At 42.9% G+C, this 14604-nt stretch overlaps 1 protein-coding gene across 1 annotated transcript in view; it reads left to right on the top strand.

The window, feature by feature from the left end:
- LOC127608583 (rho guanine nucleotide exchange factor 17-like) overlaps positions 1 to 11949 on the top strand; it is a 44108-nt gene extending 32159 nt beyond the window's left edge. The window contains exons 3-24 of the mRNA XM_052077737.1: positions 209 to 391; positions 851 to 967; positions 1753 to 1845; positions 1934 to 2110; positions 2476 to 2526; positions 2689 to 2798; positions 3892 to 3977; positions 4073 to 4191; positions 4281 to 4488; positions 5103 to 5176; positions 5267 to 5350; positions 5440 to 5543; positions 5634 to 5743; positions 5990 to 6109; positions 6374 to 6641; positions 6727 to 6813; positions 6918 to 6985; positions 7549 to 7697; positions 7777 to 7951; positions 8092 to 8187; positions 8350 to 8532; positions 8674 to 11949. Coding sequence (XP_051933697.1) covers positions 209 to 391; positions 851 to 967; positions 1753 to 1845; positions 1934 to 2110; positions 2476 to 2526; positions 2689 to 2798; positions 3892 to 3977; positions 4073 to 4191; positions 4281 to 4488; positions 5103 to 5176; positions 5267 to 5350; positions 5440 to 5543; positions 5634 to 5743; positions 5990 to 6109; positions 6374 to 6641; positions 6727 to 6813; positions 6918 to 6985; positions 7549 to 7697; positions 7777 to 7951; positions 8092 to 8187; positions 8350 to 8532; positions 8674 to 8882 — 2871 coding nt within the window. The 3' untranslated portion in view covers positions 8883 to 11949. The remainder of the gene's footprint in view (positions 1 to 208; positions 392 to 850; positions 968 to 1752; positions 1846 to 1933; positions 2111 to 2475; positions 2527 to 2688; positions 2799 to 3891; positions 3978 to 4072; positions 4192 to 4280; positions 4489 to 5102; positions 5177 to 5266; positions 5351 to 5439; positions 5544 to 5633; positions 5744 to 5989; positions 6110 to 6373; positions 6642 to 6726; positions 6814 to 6917; positions 6986 to 7548; positions 7698 to 7776; positions 7952 to 8091; positions 8188 to 8349; positions 8533 to 8673) is intronic.
- The last annotated feature ends 2655 nt before the right edge of the window (positions 11950 to 14604 follow it).

Below are 14604 nucleotides of genomic sequence, written 5' to 3' on the forward strand. Positions count from 1 at the left end.
CTGCGATTGGCTGGCAACCAGTTCACGGTGTCCCCCCGCCTACTGCCCGAAGACAGCTGGGATAGCCTCCAGCACGCCCTTGACCCTTCTGAGGCTAATCAGTTTGGATCATTGGTGGCTCTCAATTTGCGCTAAACTGCTACTTGTCACATTGTGTATATTTGTTGCACAGACCGCTTATTCAATGGTTGTGGTTTTTCTGTCGCAGGGCTACATGCGTCCTCTCAAACAACCGGACGGAGGCTCCATCGTGGACCCACTGCTGGTGGATGAAATGTTTTACCAAATCCCGGAGATCCTGGAGCACCACGAGCACTTTCTGGAACAGGTGGACGGCTGCGTCAACCAGTGGCATGACAGGAAGACTGTTGGACACATCCTCATCCAGTCGGTGAGTACAGCTGGCGATAAGAAATGTCAGTTTGCACCTGCCAATCACAGGGCACACGGAAGAGACAATCAACCATCTGCGCTCACACTCACACCGATGGACAATTTTAGAGTGTTCAATCAGTCTGTCATGCATGTTTTTGGAATGTTGAACCCGGTACCTCTGAACTGTGAGGTCGACGCGCTAACCACTGGACTACCGGGCCGCGGAGAGAAAACAGTCAGGGTTTTTAGTGTGGATCTTTCGATGTCAATAAAATATTGTCCTAACTGCTTTTTAAAATGAGGACTCGGTAACTCACATCAACAATGAAATTGTTTCAGAAATTCACCCAAACAATATTTTAGAATCTATAATTTTCTTATGGTTCGCTGCAGTCGGTGCTTATGAGTCTCATTTTTTTGTGTATGATTTCAAATGCACACGCGAGCCTTGGTATCCTCTTTCTCTTTGCTCCAGTTCTCCAAGGAGACTCTGGCTAATATGTATTCAGCTTACATTGACAACTTTCTGAATGCCAAAGATGCCGTGAGGATCGCTAAGGAGGCCAAGCCAGCCTTTCACAAGTTTCTGGAGGTGAGCGAAAAGTTCATTCATTCATTCATTCATCTTCCGTACCGCTTGATCCTCACGAGGGTCGCGGGGGGTGCTGGAGCCTATCCCAGCTGTCTCCGGGCAGTAGGCGGGGGACACCCTAAATCGGTTGCCAGCCAATCGCAGGGCACACATAGACGAACAACCAACCACGCTCACACTCCCACCTAGGGACAATTTAGAGTGTTCAATCAGCCTGCCATGCATATTTTTGGAATGTGGGAGGAAACCGGAGCACCCGGAGAAAACCCACGCAGGCCCGGGGAGAACATGCAAACTCCACACAGGGAGGCCGGAGCTGGAATCGAACCCGGTACCTCTGCACTGTGAAGCCGACGTGCTAACCACTGGACTACCGGGCCGCCCCGAGCGAAAAGTTGACCCATTGAAAAAAAGTTGTTGTTGTTATTCTGCTTCCGTTTTTTTTTTCTTTTTTACATACTGTCAAGTAACTACATAAATAGATGTTCGATTCATGTTGTTCATGGTGGCAAATTCTCACTATATAATTGCAGATTGCTTACTAACATATTTCTGGAGCATCTAGTAATTGTTTTCAATGAAACCGGGTTTTGTCAGAATGTTCAGGTAAAATTAGACAGACCGATGTTAGGTCATGAAAAACCTTAATAAGTTGGACCCCCATGTTCTAGTATGATCTCTCGGCATATCACTCGCACCAATGTCTTCCGAGCAAGACCTTTCAGAGACAGTAGGCCAACACCATCACTCGTTTTCCTCATGACCCTTCCGTTTTTTTTTTAAAGCAAAATATGCGCGAGAACAAAGAGAAGCAGGCTCTGGGTGACCTGATGATCAAGCCCGTCCAGAGGATCCCTCGATATGAGCTTCTGGTCAAGGTGAATTTTGTTATGAGCTTATTCATACGGCATCCAATCATGGTGTCTGCTTAGCTACAGTGGATCTGTTCTGGATTCATGTGTGTAGGACCTTCTGAAGCACACACCAGATGACCACCCGGACCACTCCTTCCTGCTGGACGCCCAGAGGGACATCAAGCGGCTGGCAGAGAAGATTAATAAAGGACGTCGCTCTGCTGAAGAGGCGGAAAGGGAGGCCAGGGTCATTCAGGAGATTGAGGCGCATATCGAGGGAGTGGAACATGTGAATCATTTTTCTCTTACCTGAATATAATTCTCACATTTGTCTGTGAGTGTTGTCAAAAGAGGGTAAATTATTATTGCCTCTTTTAGACATTTTTTACCAATTCAGGATGTCAAAGACTAGGATTTATGCTTTCATTAGCAACCCCCCCCCCCCACCCAACAAGTTGACACAAGTGCACAAAAATTTTCATCTGCCACTGTTAAAATATCATTTGTTTAATTTAAATTATGTACGGCATTGAATAAATTACAGCATTCCCAGTCTTTAACATTATAATAAAGAAATATAAAAGACTAAAGATAGAAATGGGACGAAGATGTTATTTCAATGCCTTTCAATGTTTCTTGTTTTTTTTTTTTTAGATTTTGAATCCCCAGAGGAAGTTCATCAGGCAAGAGATTGTCATGGAAGCGGTAAGATTTTTCCCTTCATAGATGAATGCGTCACTATTGAGATATTTTTTGAAGAATTCAACACAAGTGAATGAATGGGCAAGAATATTTTGCAGAGAGTATCATGTTCCATGCAATGCTGACCGTCCATGACTAACTGAGCTTATTTCATTATTCCTGCAGAAGACAGTTGGCGGCAAGAAGGACCGCTCGCTCTTTCTCTTTAGTGATCTGATCATCTGCACCACGCTGAAGAGGAAGTCTGGATCACTGAGACGCAGCTCTATGAGCCTGTATGAGTTCAAACACGCACGCATGCACACACCTCCACATTGTATGCTCGACCAGTGATTTCCAACCAAGTGTGCCGGGCCACATTAGTGTGTGCCGCGGGAAATTATCCAAGTTCACTTATTTGGTGAGAAGGTTATTCATTCATAACGAATGATTCATCTTTGTCCATCTCCCTATGCCAGCAACCTATATTGACGAAAAGAATAAATAAGTGATTTATTATGTGCCAAAAGGTACATAATTGACATATGTACCCCCTTTTTACAATACAATACAATACATGCTAATTTTTATGACCATTTTGCCTAATGGTGTGCCATGCGATTTTTCGATCTTAAAATACATGCCTTGGGTCAACAAAGGTTGGGAATCACTGCACTCGACCACCAACTTCCGCTGAGGGCTAATAATCCTCATTTGGATCAGCACCTTAATAGAAACCCACATTTGCTTATTGAATGGTTTTAATCAATAAAAAAAAAAAAATTAAATTTCAAAACGTCAAGTGTCACATTTTCATTCAGATCAGTCCCGCAGTTCAAATGGGTCTTTGGTACATGCTGTATTTCTCCACAAAAACCTGAATTCTGTGCCCTCTAGTGGTTATTTGTGTTCTTAGATTTTCCAAATACTACACTGCAATACTATATTTCCTCAAATAGCACAACATAATATACTCCGTGCATCAATTCAACGCTGGGTGTTTTCCCCCTTCAGGAAACAAGAACAGGCTGTGCCACTAGGTGGCTGTAGTTTCCTTTTACTAACAATCTGGTAGTGTACTCCCTTGATGCAGTCGCTTCACCTTTGCATGTGTAAAACAAATCTGGAACGCTTCAAAAACAACACAAGCAAACAAAGACATCACATCGGTCATATATCTTATTTCAGGCTCACCGGGCTTCTCTGAAAAGTAGAGGCGAGCACAACATAAACGGCAAAGTCAAACAGTGACTGTAGCTTTGCTATAGTTGTTGCAGGAACCTTGATGCTGGCAAACTCAATTTTAAATAATATGTCATGCTTGCATCCGTTTTTTTCTGCAACTGTTGCTCACGTCGCGTCTTTTATGTCGCTTGCTTTGCCCCTCAGATACTCTGCCACTAGTGTAATCGATACATCGAGCAAGTATAAGTTTCTGTGGAAGCTTCCTCTGGAAGACGTGGAGCTGGTGAAAAGTAAGATAACCTGGCACTTGACTAGTTGTCATTCTTGAATCTCACCTGTTTTTGTTTTTTTAATGATGATTTTCTTCCCCCCTCTGCTACATCAGGTTCCACTCAGACAACAAATAAGGAAAACGTGCAGAAAACCATCAGTCGACTCGATGAGGATTTGAGCACGCTGGGTCAGATCAGCAAATTGTCGGAGACCCTCAGCTTGCCGCACCAGGTGCCGTGTACCTATGAGGACACACACTTTGCGCCCATTATCCCATGATATGTTCTCATGGCGATCATTTTCCTTATTTCCCACTCTAGCCCTTAGATGAGGTGATGAAGGATCTGGTAGCCTCTGTGCACAGGGAGCTGTCGGAGAAGCAGTCTCTGGCCTTCAATATGACCTTCCTACCCACCAAACTGGAGTTCACCACCGTATCGGCCGAGAATAGCTTTGTTTTTGAGTTCACGTCACCTGACGTTCGCTCAAACTTTGAACAGGCATTTGAGGAAGCAAAAAAGAAGCTGGGTCAGTGAGTCGTAGCGTATCATTTTCTCATGAGCAGTGTTGGGAAAGTTCATTTTCAACGCGAACTAGTTCAAAGTTCACGTCGCGATTTTTTGGAATGAAATTGTTTGTTTCATTGTTCCCAAAATGAACTAGGTCGTAGTTAATTTTTTCTTTTCTTTTTTTTACACTGCCTGTTTTTTCCCCATCCAAGAGAAGGAAGTCCTGTCACTTCCAAGCTGCCATCATGCTTTTTGATGACGCGTGCAGCTGCGTGAAGCTCCGTGGCTTCGGTTGCCAAATCAGGTCTTATGACCCGACACATGAAGGCTCACTTACAGTTTGTTTCACAGAGTTTTCTCCTTGAAGACTAACGAAACCTGGCCTTGTTGAGAAAAAAACAAAAGTGTCACTCAAAATCCGTTCGCAGGTGCCAGAAGGAGCGTGTTCGTATACACGTTCATCAGGCAAAAAAATACACGACGTTCAGTTGACTTTTACCCAACATTTTATCCATTGAACACTTTCAGATGCAACCCTGCTCATGAGAGAGATGTTGCACAATGTGGATGAATAAAAAAAAGAATAGCTAAATAAATCATTGACCTTCACTTCGAGTTGTCTTGATTGTTTAGCCATGACTCAGGACCAGTGGGATCCAGAATTCCTGAAGGCGATTCCCATTATGAAGACACGCAGTGGAATGCAGGTGAGTGTGGCACAAATGTCCCCTTGACACAATCATCGCAATCATGTCTACACAAGTCATCCCGACATGTATTCTTGCTTTTGGACCTAGTTTTCATGTGCATCTCCGAGTCACACCTGCCCCGACAGTGGCTGCGAGGTGTGGGTGTGTAACAGTGACGGATATGTTGGACAGGTAAGAAGCATGACAGTACTCTGAAGCATTTATTTGCATTTCATCTGTTCTGCTTGGATCTTGACAGCGTTGCAATGTTTCCTCGTTAGGTTTGCCTGTTGAACATTAAAGACGAGCCCACAGTCGAGGCCTGTATTGCTGTTTGCTCAGCCAGGATTATCTGTATTGCTGCTGTCCCTGGCCTGAAGGGGAGGTCAGTGAACACGCACCATACACACACACACACCTGCACACACACACACACACACACACACACACAAATTTGTCTCTCTTTATTTTACAGGGAGCGTGCACCAGAAGCTGCCCCACCATCCACAACACCTGAGCACGCTCAGCAGCAGTTACATATTTCCATCTCACATTCTTCTTTGGAACTGGCCGAGCAACCAACAGGTAATTGTTGACTGTTCGCTGCCACTTTTCCAATTTATTTCCGCCCCCTCAACGCCGGAGCAGCCGAGTGTGCCTCTACAACTCATTATTCAATCAGATTCTATGATTTATTTGCCCAATTCCGAGAAAATTTGCGATGATTGGATGAATTTGCATGAAATGTTGCTAACTGTGGAGGGACTGTTAAGAAGTGACGATGATGATGTTCGTCGGGACCGCGTAGTCTGACCGGTTTATTTTGTTCAGGTCCAAGTGCTGAGCTGGTCCCATTTGACAGTGACGACACAGACGATGAGGATTCACCAAGCCCTTCATCCACTCTACAGAGTCAAGCCAGTCACTCCACCATATCTTCCAGCTACGGCAGTAAGTTAAACCACACACACACACATGTGACACAATCATACGGCATATGAACTGAAGCATTGAGACACCAACTCTTTACATCAACAGGAAGCGAAAATGCTAAAAATACGGATTTGGTATCGCAGCAATATCGTAATGATATCGCACTTCTGGGAAGTTTTTTTTTTTTGCATTAGATTTCCACATGTTCAATAGTCTCTGATGACACAGTTATCACCGATTAGTCTATGTAACATTCATCCTTATCGTCCTTCCGTCCTAAAGATGAAGAGACTCCGTGCTCCAAAGACTTGGCTGCGGAGACCACCAGCAGTGAGGAGGAACAGGAGTTCTCGGTGACAAGCGCATATTCAGCTCCGGGGATGTTGGCAGTTGGCGGAGGAGGTCGAGCCAACACGGAGAGCCCCATGGACGGCCGCGCCATGCGCCGCTCCTCCCGGGGATCTTTCACCAGAGCCAGTCTGGAAGACCTCCTCAGTATTGATCCAGAAGCCTACCAGAGCTCTGTGTGGCTTGGCACCGAAGATGGATGGTGTGTGATTTACAAATGGTCAGAAATATTTCGACAAACACCAATATTGTCACCTAATAGTCTTTAATTCTTCTTTTCCTGCCAGCATCCACGTATACCAGTCCTCGGATAACATCCGCAACCGCAAAAACAGCATGAAGATGCAGCACGCGGCTTCCATTTTGTGCATATTGTAAGTGTATCGCAATGACATTTTTTTGTAATATATTCAAAATAAAGACAAATCTTTCTGTATTCATTTTTCTATCTTCGTCCTTTTTATTTCTTTTTTTGCAGGTATTTGGACAACAAAGTCTTTGTGTCGTTGGCTAATGGTGAGGTCATCGTCTATCAGAGAGAAGCAGGTAACCTCACAACGTGAGCATAACGTTGTTAGTTACATCTTGTCAGAACTCATTATACTTTAAGATTACAATACATTGCATCACAACCTCTGAACTCAAAGTGCTTTCCCGGTCACCTATTTGAAACATTAAAATCGCGTTAACTGAGCGTCCTTACTATAAAGCGCCTATGTGAAGTCCTTTACTGTATATCAGGCTGTTAAAATGTATTTTATTTTGATATTCTAACACAGACTTACAATTAAAAAGAAAGAAAAAATGCAGTGACAATATATTGATGTGAGCTTGCTACGATGCGCTGCCAATGTACTTCACATTTTTAGGATGTCATTGACAATAGCTTTGATCAGGGTGTATGAAACATCCAATAAATCCAACTGGAACTGATGAACTGGAACTGGAACCATGAAAGAAAGTCTCTCCGTGCCAGGAGAATGACCTTTTCGACCACTTGCTTTCAAAAACCTGATTGACAGTGGCTAAAATTGAACCCATGCATTCTTAATTACTTGCTGACGAAATTTCATTGAAAGATTATATTACGGTCCCTTTCCGATCTACAGGTAGTTTCTGGGACTCTCAATCGTCCCAGACATTAGTTCTGGGTACTCCCAGCAGCCCCGTCACCAAAATGGTTCAGGTCGGAGGAAAATTGTGGTGCGGCTCCCAGAACAGAATCCTAATCATGAACTCAACGACACTGACGCAAGAGGTGAGCACCGAGATGGAGAATGATGCACAGAAAGCCTTATCGAGGACTGATGCGGAAAGGGTCTCTCTCGCTGTCCCAGCATCACTTCCAGGTGGGAACGGACAGCAGCCGATGCGTGACTTGCATGGTGGCGTACGGTCAGGGTGTGTGGTTGGCCCTGCAAGGCAGTGCCCATGTTAAACTGTACCACGCTCAAACGTGGGAGAGCCTGACGGAGGTCGATGTGGCGCCTGCCGTTCACAAAATGCTTGCAGGTGAGCTCATAAGGGAATGTGTCGAAAGTGCCAAAAGTTGTACAGATTGATCAAATAAGGGCAATGTGCCGAGTTAGCCCTTCCCCTTTGCTATTATTCGCCACCGCCATTCATTCGGATTCGTCTCCGTTATCATTCAGGTGCAGATGCAATCATCAGACAGCACAAAGCCGCTTGCCTGAGAATCACAGCGCTGCTGGCCTGTAAAGATCTGTTGTGGATTGGCACCAGCGCAGGTACAACTACAATTTCAATTTCTGAAGTCATGAGATTGAAACGATCGGCGGTGGTAGAAAGGCAGACGATTGAAACGGTGTGGTTCAAGACATCCCACAAAGCCAAACGACCTTGGTGCCCATCTCTGCTTTTCTTTTTTATTTATTATTTTTCCTTTCCAGGTGTGGTCCTCACCTTGCCAATCCCAGCAATTAATTCTGGAACAGGTACATGCGCGGTGAAAACCCCCCTAGTTCCAATGGGCTCCGCCCACGGACACACGGGCCACGTTCGATTCCTGACATCAGTCGAGTTACCGGAAGGTTTGGGAATTAACATCCGTCCTCCCACATTGGATTCCACAGGTACATAAAAGTCTTGCAACAAACACAATCAAAGATTTAAGGCCTGGGGGAAAAAAAACTGTCTTTGTGTTGTCTATTTATTGAGAGCAAAAGCCGATATCTTTTTTTTAAGGCCCGAGAATTGTGCAACCTTTTTCCTAGGCAAGCAGTCGCAGGATTGCACCGTTATCGACGGCAGCCTTCAAAGGCACGATTCCACTCGCCGGCGAGCCTCGGCCCACCTGCCTCCCAAAAACAATCAACTTGTCATATCGGGCGGCGATGGCTATGAGGACTTCAGACTGAACAATAGCAGTGAGACTATCGGGCGGGATGACAGCACCAACCATCTTTTACTGTGGAGAGTTTGAGATCATCAAGCCCAATTTGGACTTTCGGATCCAACTTTTTCACGTACTGCATACAAATGCTTCAGCCTTATGTATGTTGGTGTTGTTTTGGCTCTGCTGTGCATTATGGCTTTGAAATCCCTCTTAAACGTACACGCGAGTATGTTTATTTCCAAAAACATAGTCCTGGCATGTGTGTTTATTCTAGGACGAGCTGCACAACATTGAGTGGATTTAATTTTTTTTTTAAATCATGGCGTATTAAAGATCCATGAAAAAGAAGTCTGTAAGAGGTAGAAGACGCCGAAGTCAAATTACTCCTCGTCTTTTGTCTCAATTTGACTTGCAAGAAGTTGCAGCAAAATGTTTTTGTTCAAGAAGCATGACCACGCAAAGCATTCCGCATTGTCGTGAGATGTCATTTTGTACTGTGTTCAGTGATAACGGGATGCTGACGATTAACCGAGAGGTTCAGCGTTGAAGTAGACTTCTTGAAACCTGATTGACCCCCCGAGATCAGATTGAGGCCAACATATCCTCAGCAAAGAGTGATCCAGTATTTAAAGAACACACTGAAGGAGAGGATCCAAGCACATGAACAAGGTGCAATATGTTAGGAAGTTATGTCGCCACTTTTTGCGCGTATGTTACAATCCATCACTTCTAATTATCGGAATTATTACTCATTCATTCTTGGATCCACGTGTGTGTTTTCCACTAATACAAAGTTATCATTACCTGTTTAATGTTTATAGACGACACCAAAATTAAGTAAGTCATGTGTCTGTACAGACAAAAATACCTTACGTGCATTACCATGCCGTGATTATGCCAAAGCCTTCGTTCTATGTCTTAGTTTGAGTGATCGGAAGATTTATTTTGACCGGATGACAATTCGGCACGGAGATTGCCGACTTTCTCAGCAGGGGCTTTTCAAGTTGTTATACTAAGTAGCAGATGAAGATAGTTGTGTACAGTATTTATGGTTTTGACTTCAAGTTATGCTAGACAGCACTTAATTTATAGAAGATGTAGCTTTCACCGTTTCTTCATGAGTAGAGGTTCAACGAGGTCGCAGTGTCAATTCCGGGGCACGCGAATTGAGTCCGAGAGCGCATACAGCACAGGGAAATAACTGAAGCCTCAAAGATACTTCAGATTTCATTTGATTTCGTTCACCGCAACACTTACTGTCATGTTTCCACACACTTGGCCCCAATCTGAACACGATAAGGGCGCAAGTGCAAAACTGCAAATATATATTTGCCATATTTGCAAGAAAAAAAACGCGAAAGCATAAATATATTATTTGTTTCTTATTTTAGTGTATGAGTGGCGTACTGTACCCGTGATTCATTTTCACCTGCTTTCATTTCAGTCTTTAGTGTGAATGCGCTAGATACTGAGTAGGTCAGAAGGACAATTGCTAAGCGCCTGCACGTGCCTTCGTAAGGCTAGAAGTTAAGCCATTTTACACATTTGCGCATGCACGCACACACACACACACACACACAGATGTCAGTGGAAGTGAAGGACAGGTGAATGTATCCTTACACGGATCGTAGCCTCGGGATTTCAGGTTTAGCGCTGATCGTTTTGGATCACTCCAAGCCGAGAAAGCGCACCATCAGCCATCTGGGCTCTTCACCTTTTGCATCAACATTGGGTGGCCCATCCCACTGCGAGGGGGGGGCTAAATTTTAAGTGGATTAAACTGGCTATTGTGATATCTGATTGGTGGTTAATGAGAGCTTGACCTTGCATGACATTGAAGAGCACCTGTCTTAGCATTTGCTGAATGCTTTCTATCATTGGCTGCAATTTTCTTCCCGTAATTTAGTTTCATCTGTGGCCAGTACGTGGTCGACCACATTAGACATTTTAATCGGTTGAAAGCACATATTGGAGAGATTTTGTTTTTTTTGAAGGATCGTATTAGTACTTCATCAATTTACAGTACACAAACCAGCCATTACGTTAGGTTCATCTGCACAATCTAAACAGATACAATAAAAAAATGCTGCTTCACTTAAATGAATTTGCCCTTTAGGAAGATGTGGCTGGTCCAAAAAAAAAAGTTTACTTTTGTTCAGACTAATAATAAAATATTAAAGAAATACTTCCACCGAATGCTGAGACATAAGACAAATTGGATTTTTGAAAATGCCAAGTGGTTCAAGGTCATCGTTTAGTCTTTTTTGATGGTCAAGTGTGTTACTAGTGCCAAAAATCTGTGAAAATGCTGTACCGTACAATGTTGCTGGTTATAGGGTCCAGAGGAGCATGCAGCTGTGTTTTGTGTATACAAACCAGAACAACATTCACGCATTATCTATGTGCAAGCTGTGGATCAGTGTGGTGTTTTACAATTTTACCATGAGTTGTCCACAAAACAAAAACAAAAAGTAGGCGCAATTTCTTGATGCTTGACCCAACGATTTCCTAAATTACTGTAGGTTATAATAATGTCCAAATATAATTTAATTTTGTCACTGTCTGCCTTGCGGTTATCTTTCTGTATTTCCTCAGGCAATTAAAAAAAAAACGTTTTTTTCAGCAGGCATGTTTCACGCTTAAAGTTGACTTCCACAATACTGAAGAATAGAAAAGATGATCTGGTCCATGAATCCCTTAAATTTATTTGGCTTGTTTGTGACCTCCTCATGCCTGATATGGGCAAAGTCTTTATTTTTGTAAATATTGGTAGAGATGACCTTTTTCTGTAAATAAAGCTCCCAAGGTCCCCAATTGTCGATATTAGTCCAAGGGCATATTTTTATATATTTGTGGAAAGCTTTTTGCTTGTGTTTCTCTTTTGTTTTTTTCTCCTTCCAACGTGCCCTGTGAACACCATGTGTAAATTATACCTGTCATCTCTCCAAAAGAAGACTAGATGGTCTCTATTATGACCAAGCAAAAGATTTGTGCCATATGTGTTGTTGGTGATTGCCATATTCACTCTTGACTGTGTTTTAAACATCTGAAAGGGGTTAACAATTGCCTTACATCTTGTAGTTGTCATTTGTCACTTCCGGTGTTTGCCTGTTCTTGTTTTGTCATCATTGATTAATTAAATACGTTCACTGGTGCCACTGCGTTTCTCTTTTTCAGCCACCATTGTAAGACCACTAATCAGATTTCAATTTCAGAATCACTGTCGAAACATGTCCAAAAGTATGTTGGGTTAATTTCCACCGAATCCACCACTGATATAATATCAAGAACAAATAACTCTGTACCTTATGTATGTGGCAAAGCTTTTCCCTCATCCTGTCATACGTACAATTAGAAAGATTTATAGTAATGATGATTAGAATTTGCACTTCCATCACATGATGCACCATTTTACATGCCTGGCTCCTGGATAGACCTGAATTTTTACATTATGCTTAATTTCAGAGATTTTAATGAACCATTTAAAAAAATCTCCTTGCAAGTGTAAGACAATAAAAAATTAAAGCCATTTCGAATACTCAATGCGGAAAAGGAATCTGAGTACTACCACACTCTGGTCTATTACTCTTTACCCAAGAAAGGGCTACAAGAATCACAACTAATTCTTTATATACAACTAGGTTATTGTTTAAACCTTTTTTTAATTAATATTAGAATTTGGAAATAATACTCATTTTATCTTGAGATTTGATGCGTTACACAGCACAATACGTCATCATAATTATCTCCATTATATCCTTCCACGATAGATTTAGGAATTATTCATTCATTCATTCATCTTCCGTACCGCTTGATCCTCACTAGGGTCGCGGGGGGTACTGGAGCCCATCCCAGCCGTCTCCGGGCAGTAGGAATTACACTTGATCTTTTCAGATCCAAAGGGGCTGCCTATAGGTCAACCATTGGACTCCTCCTCGGCCACAATTTGTTGGAAAAAATCACCGAGGGACACAAATTCACATCCGTTCCTAACATGGGGTTCATTTTAGTAAATACAATAGATACAAAAGTGGGAGCTCGGGTATTTATCAAACTTTAAAATATTGCTCCGTTTCCCCATCAACCCCTCGAAATGGGCCACTTGAAGCAAGCCCACATTTACATACATTTCTTTTTAAGTATCAACCAAATGACCAGGCAACATACAAATGTTCACATCTCATTTTAATTCGCCTTTGTTACCAGTTTATTTTCGCAATACTTGAAGGAAGTTATTTTATTTCTGTCAGACGGTACAGCGGTTGCCCAAGCTCTCGCGCGTCATCGCATGGCTGTGACGTCTCGTGTTGTCTCACACAAGAGAGAGCAAAACTCCCGGTCGAGAGGCAGGACCATAACCGGCGTCGTGCCTTTCTTTCATCCAGCCTAGTTTACCATATGTGGTCATCATCTTCTCGTCGGAACTCTGAATTTCAACTACTTTAATTGACTGCAACCGGTAAGTTTGACTACGTGTACACTCCTGGCGCTGGAAATGGATGAGCTCTTAGAGCTGAGTTTATTTCACGCTTCGGGTTGGACTTTTTTTTACTTCCACCACATGGATTTCACGCGGGGGAAAGAAATGCGTGTTTGGTTGCTTTTAATCCGAGAAAGAAGTTTTAAGAGTTGTTAGTGTTCTGCTTTGGCGTTCAACGTACTAAGGTCACTGAAGGGGCATCTTTTCAAACTCCACTCAGTTAGCTTGTCGCCCCGGTGTGTTCACGTCCGTCTGTAAATCGTGGCTTCTGACGTACAACAGGCCGAGAAGAGATTTTTGCTTTTCTAAAATGTTGACGCACTGACTTGTGACTGATAGCCAATTTGATGTCACTCTCGGCGGAGTCATCCAGACTTGACTGCAGGGGTTGTGTGTTTACACTCGCCGCATTCGGGGTGCATCATTTTACATTGAAGCGGTAACTGGCTTCTAACTTGACAAAAACAATCCAAATTGACTCTTTGAAGGCCTTTGACACGCCCCTTTTTTGCATATTTATCCTATTGGGCGACATGTGACATCTGTTAACAATCTTTTGACACTGGGGTGCACGTTTTAATATTGAATGCCGTGATAGTCTTGAAATGTCATTGTACCCTGCAGAGATTCAAGACGAAAAGCAAGAATCTTTAACTAATGTTCAACGTGTTTCACAGTATCAAGATAGAATCAATTGCGCTTTCTTTATACATCACGTTTCACACATCAAATGCAACTCAGTGTTTTCCATGAATTTAAATCAACCCCTCAAACCACTTGTCGACACTTTTGAGTTGCCAAAATGCTCCACAGATTTATTCCCAGATTTACTCCCCAAGAAGCACTGTGATTTGTCAGGGTTGATTTTGCGTCTTGCCCGTTTCACTGCCGATCCAATTGTTATCACAGTCATGTGTAGAAAAGAGTAATGTACAAACTGTAAAACGTGGGACAGGCAAAAGAATTTAAGGCCGATGCCGTAAACTGTGCAGTCTAAATGCAACCATAGATTGGTCAGCTAATTACACTGGGAACGTAAACGCAGATCATAAGCTGCAGTGTCAGTTGTTGTCAGAAGTGCTGAATTTTTATTTACTTTTATTTACATTTTTGTGTAGCACAGGTAAGTAAAGTTCATCCGACTGTAAAAGTCCAAATACATTAGCAAATCCCATCAAAATACGGTTTGTGTACTTCTGTGGTTTCATATCAAGTACTTGTCACCAACTTCCAGTTGGATGTACAAGGAGAGAAATTGGAAAGTGTTAACTGTCTGCCAGCTGAACTTGCCATCGACAAAGAACAGCGCCGGTCTGGGTCAATCTCTTT

This window comes from Hippocampus zosterae, chromosome 10 (assembly GCF_025434085.1).
Source record: "Hippocampus zosterae strain Florida chromosome 10, ASM2543408v3, whole genome shotgun sequence".
Lineage (NCBI taxonomy): Eukaryota > Metazoa > Chordata > Actinopteri > Syngnathiformes > Syngnathidae > Hippocampus > Hippocampus zosterae.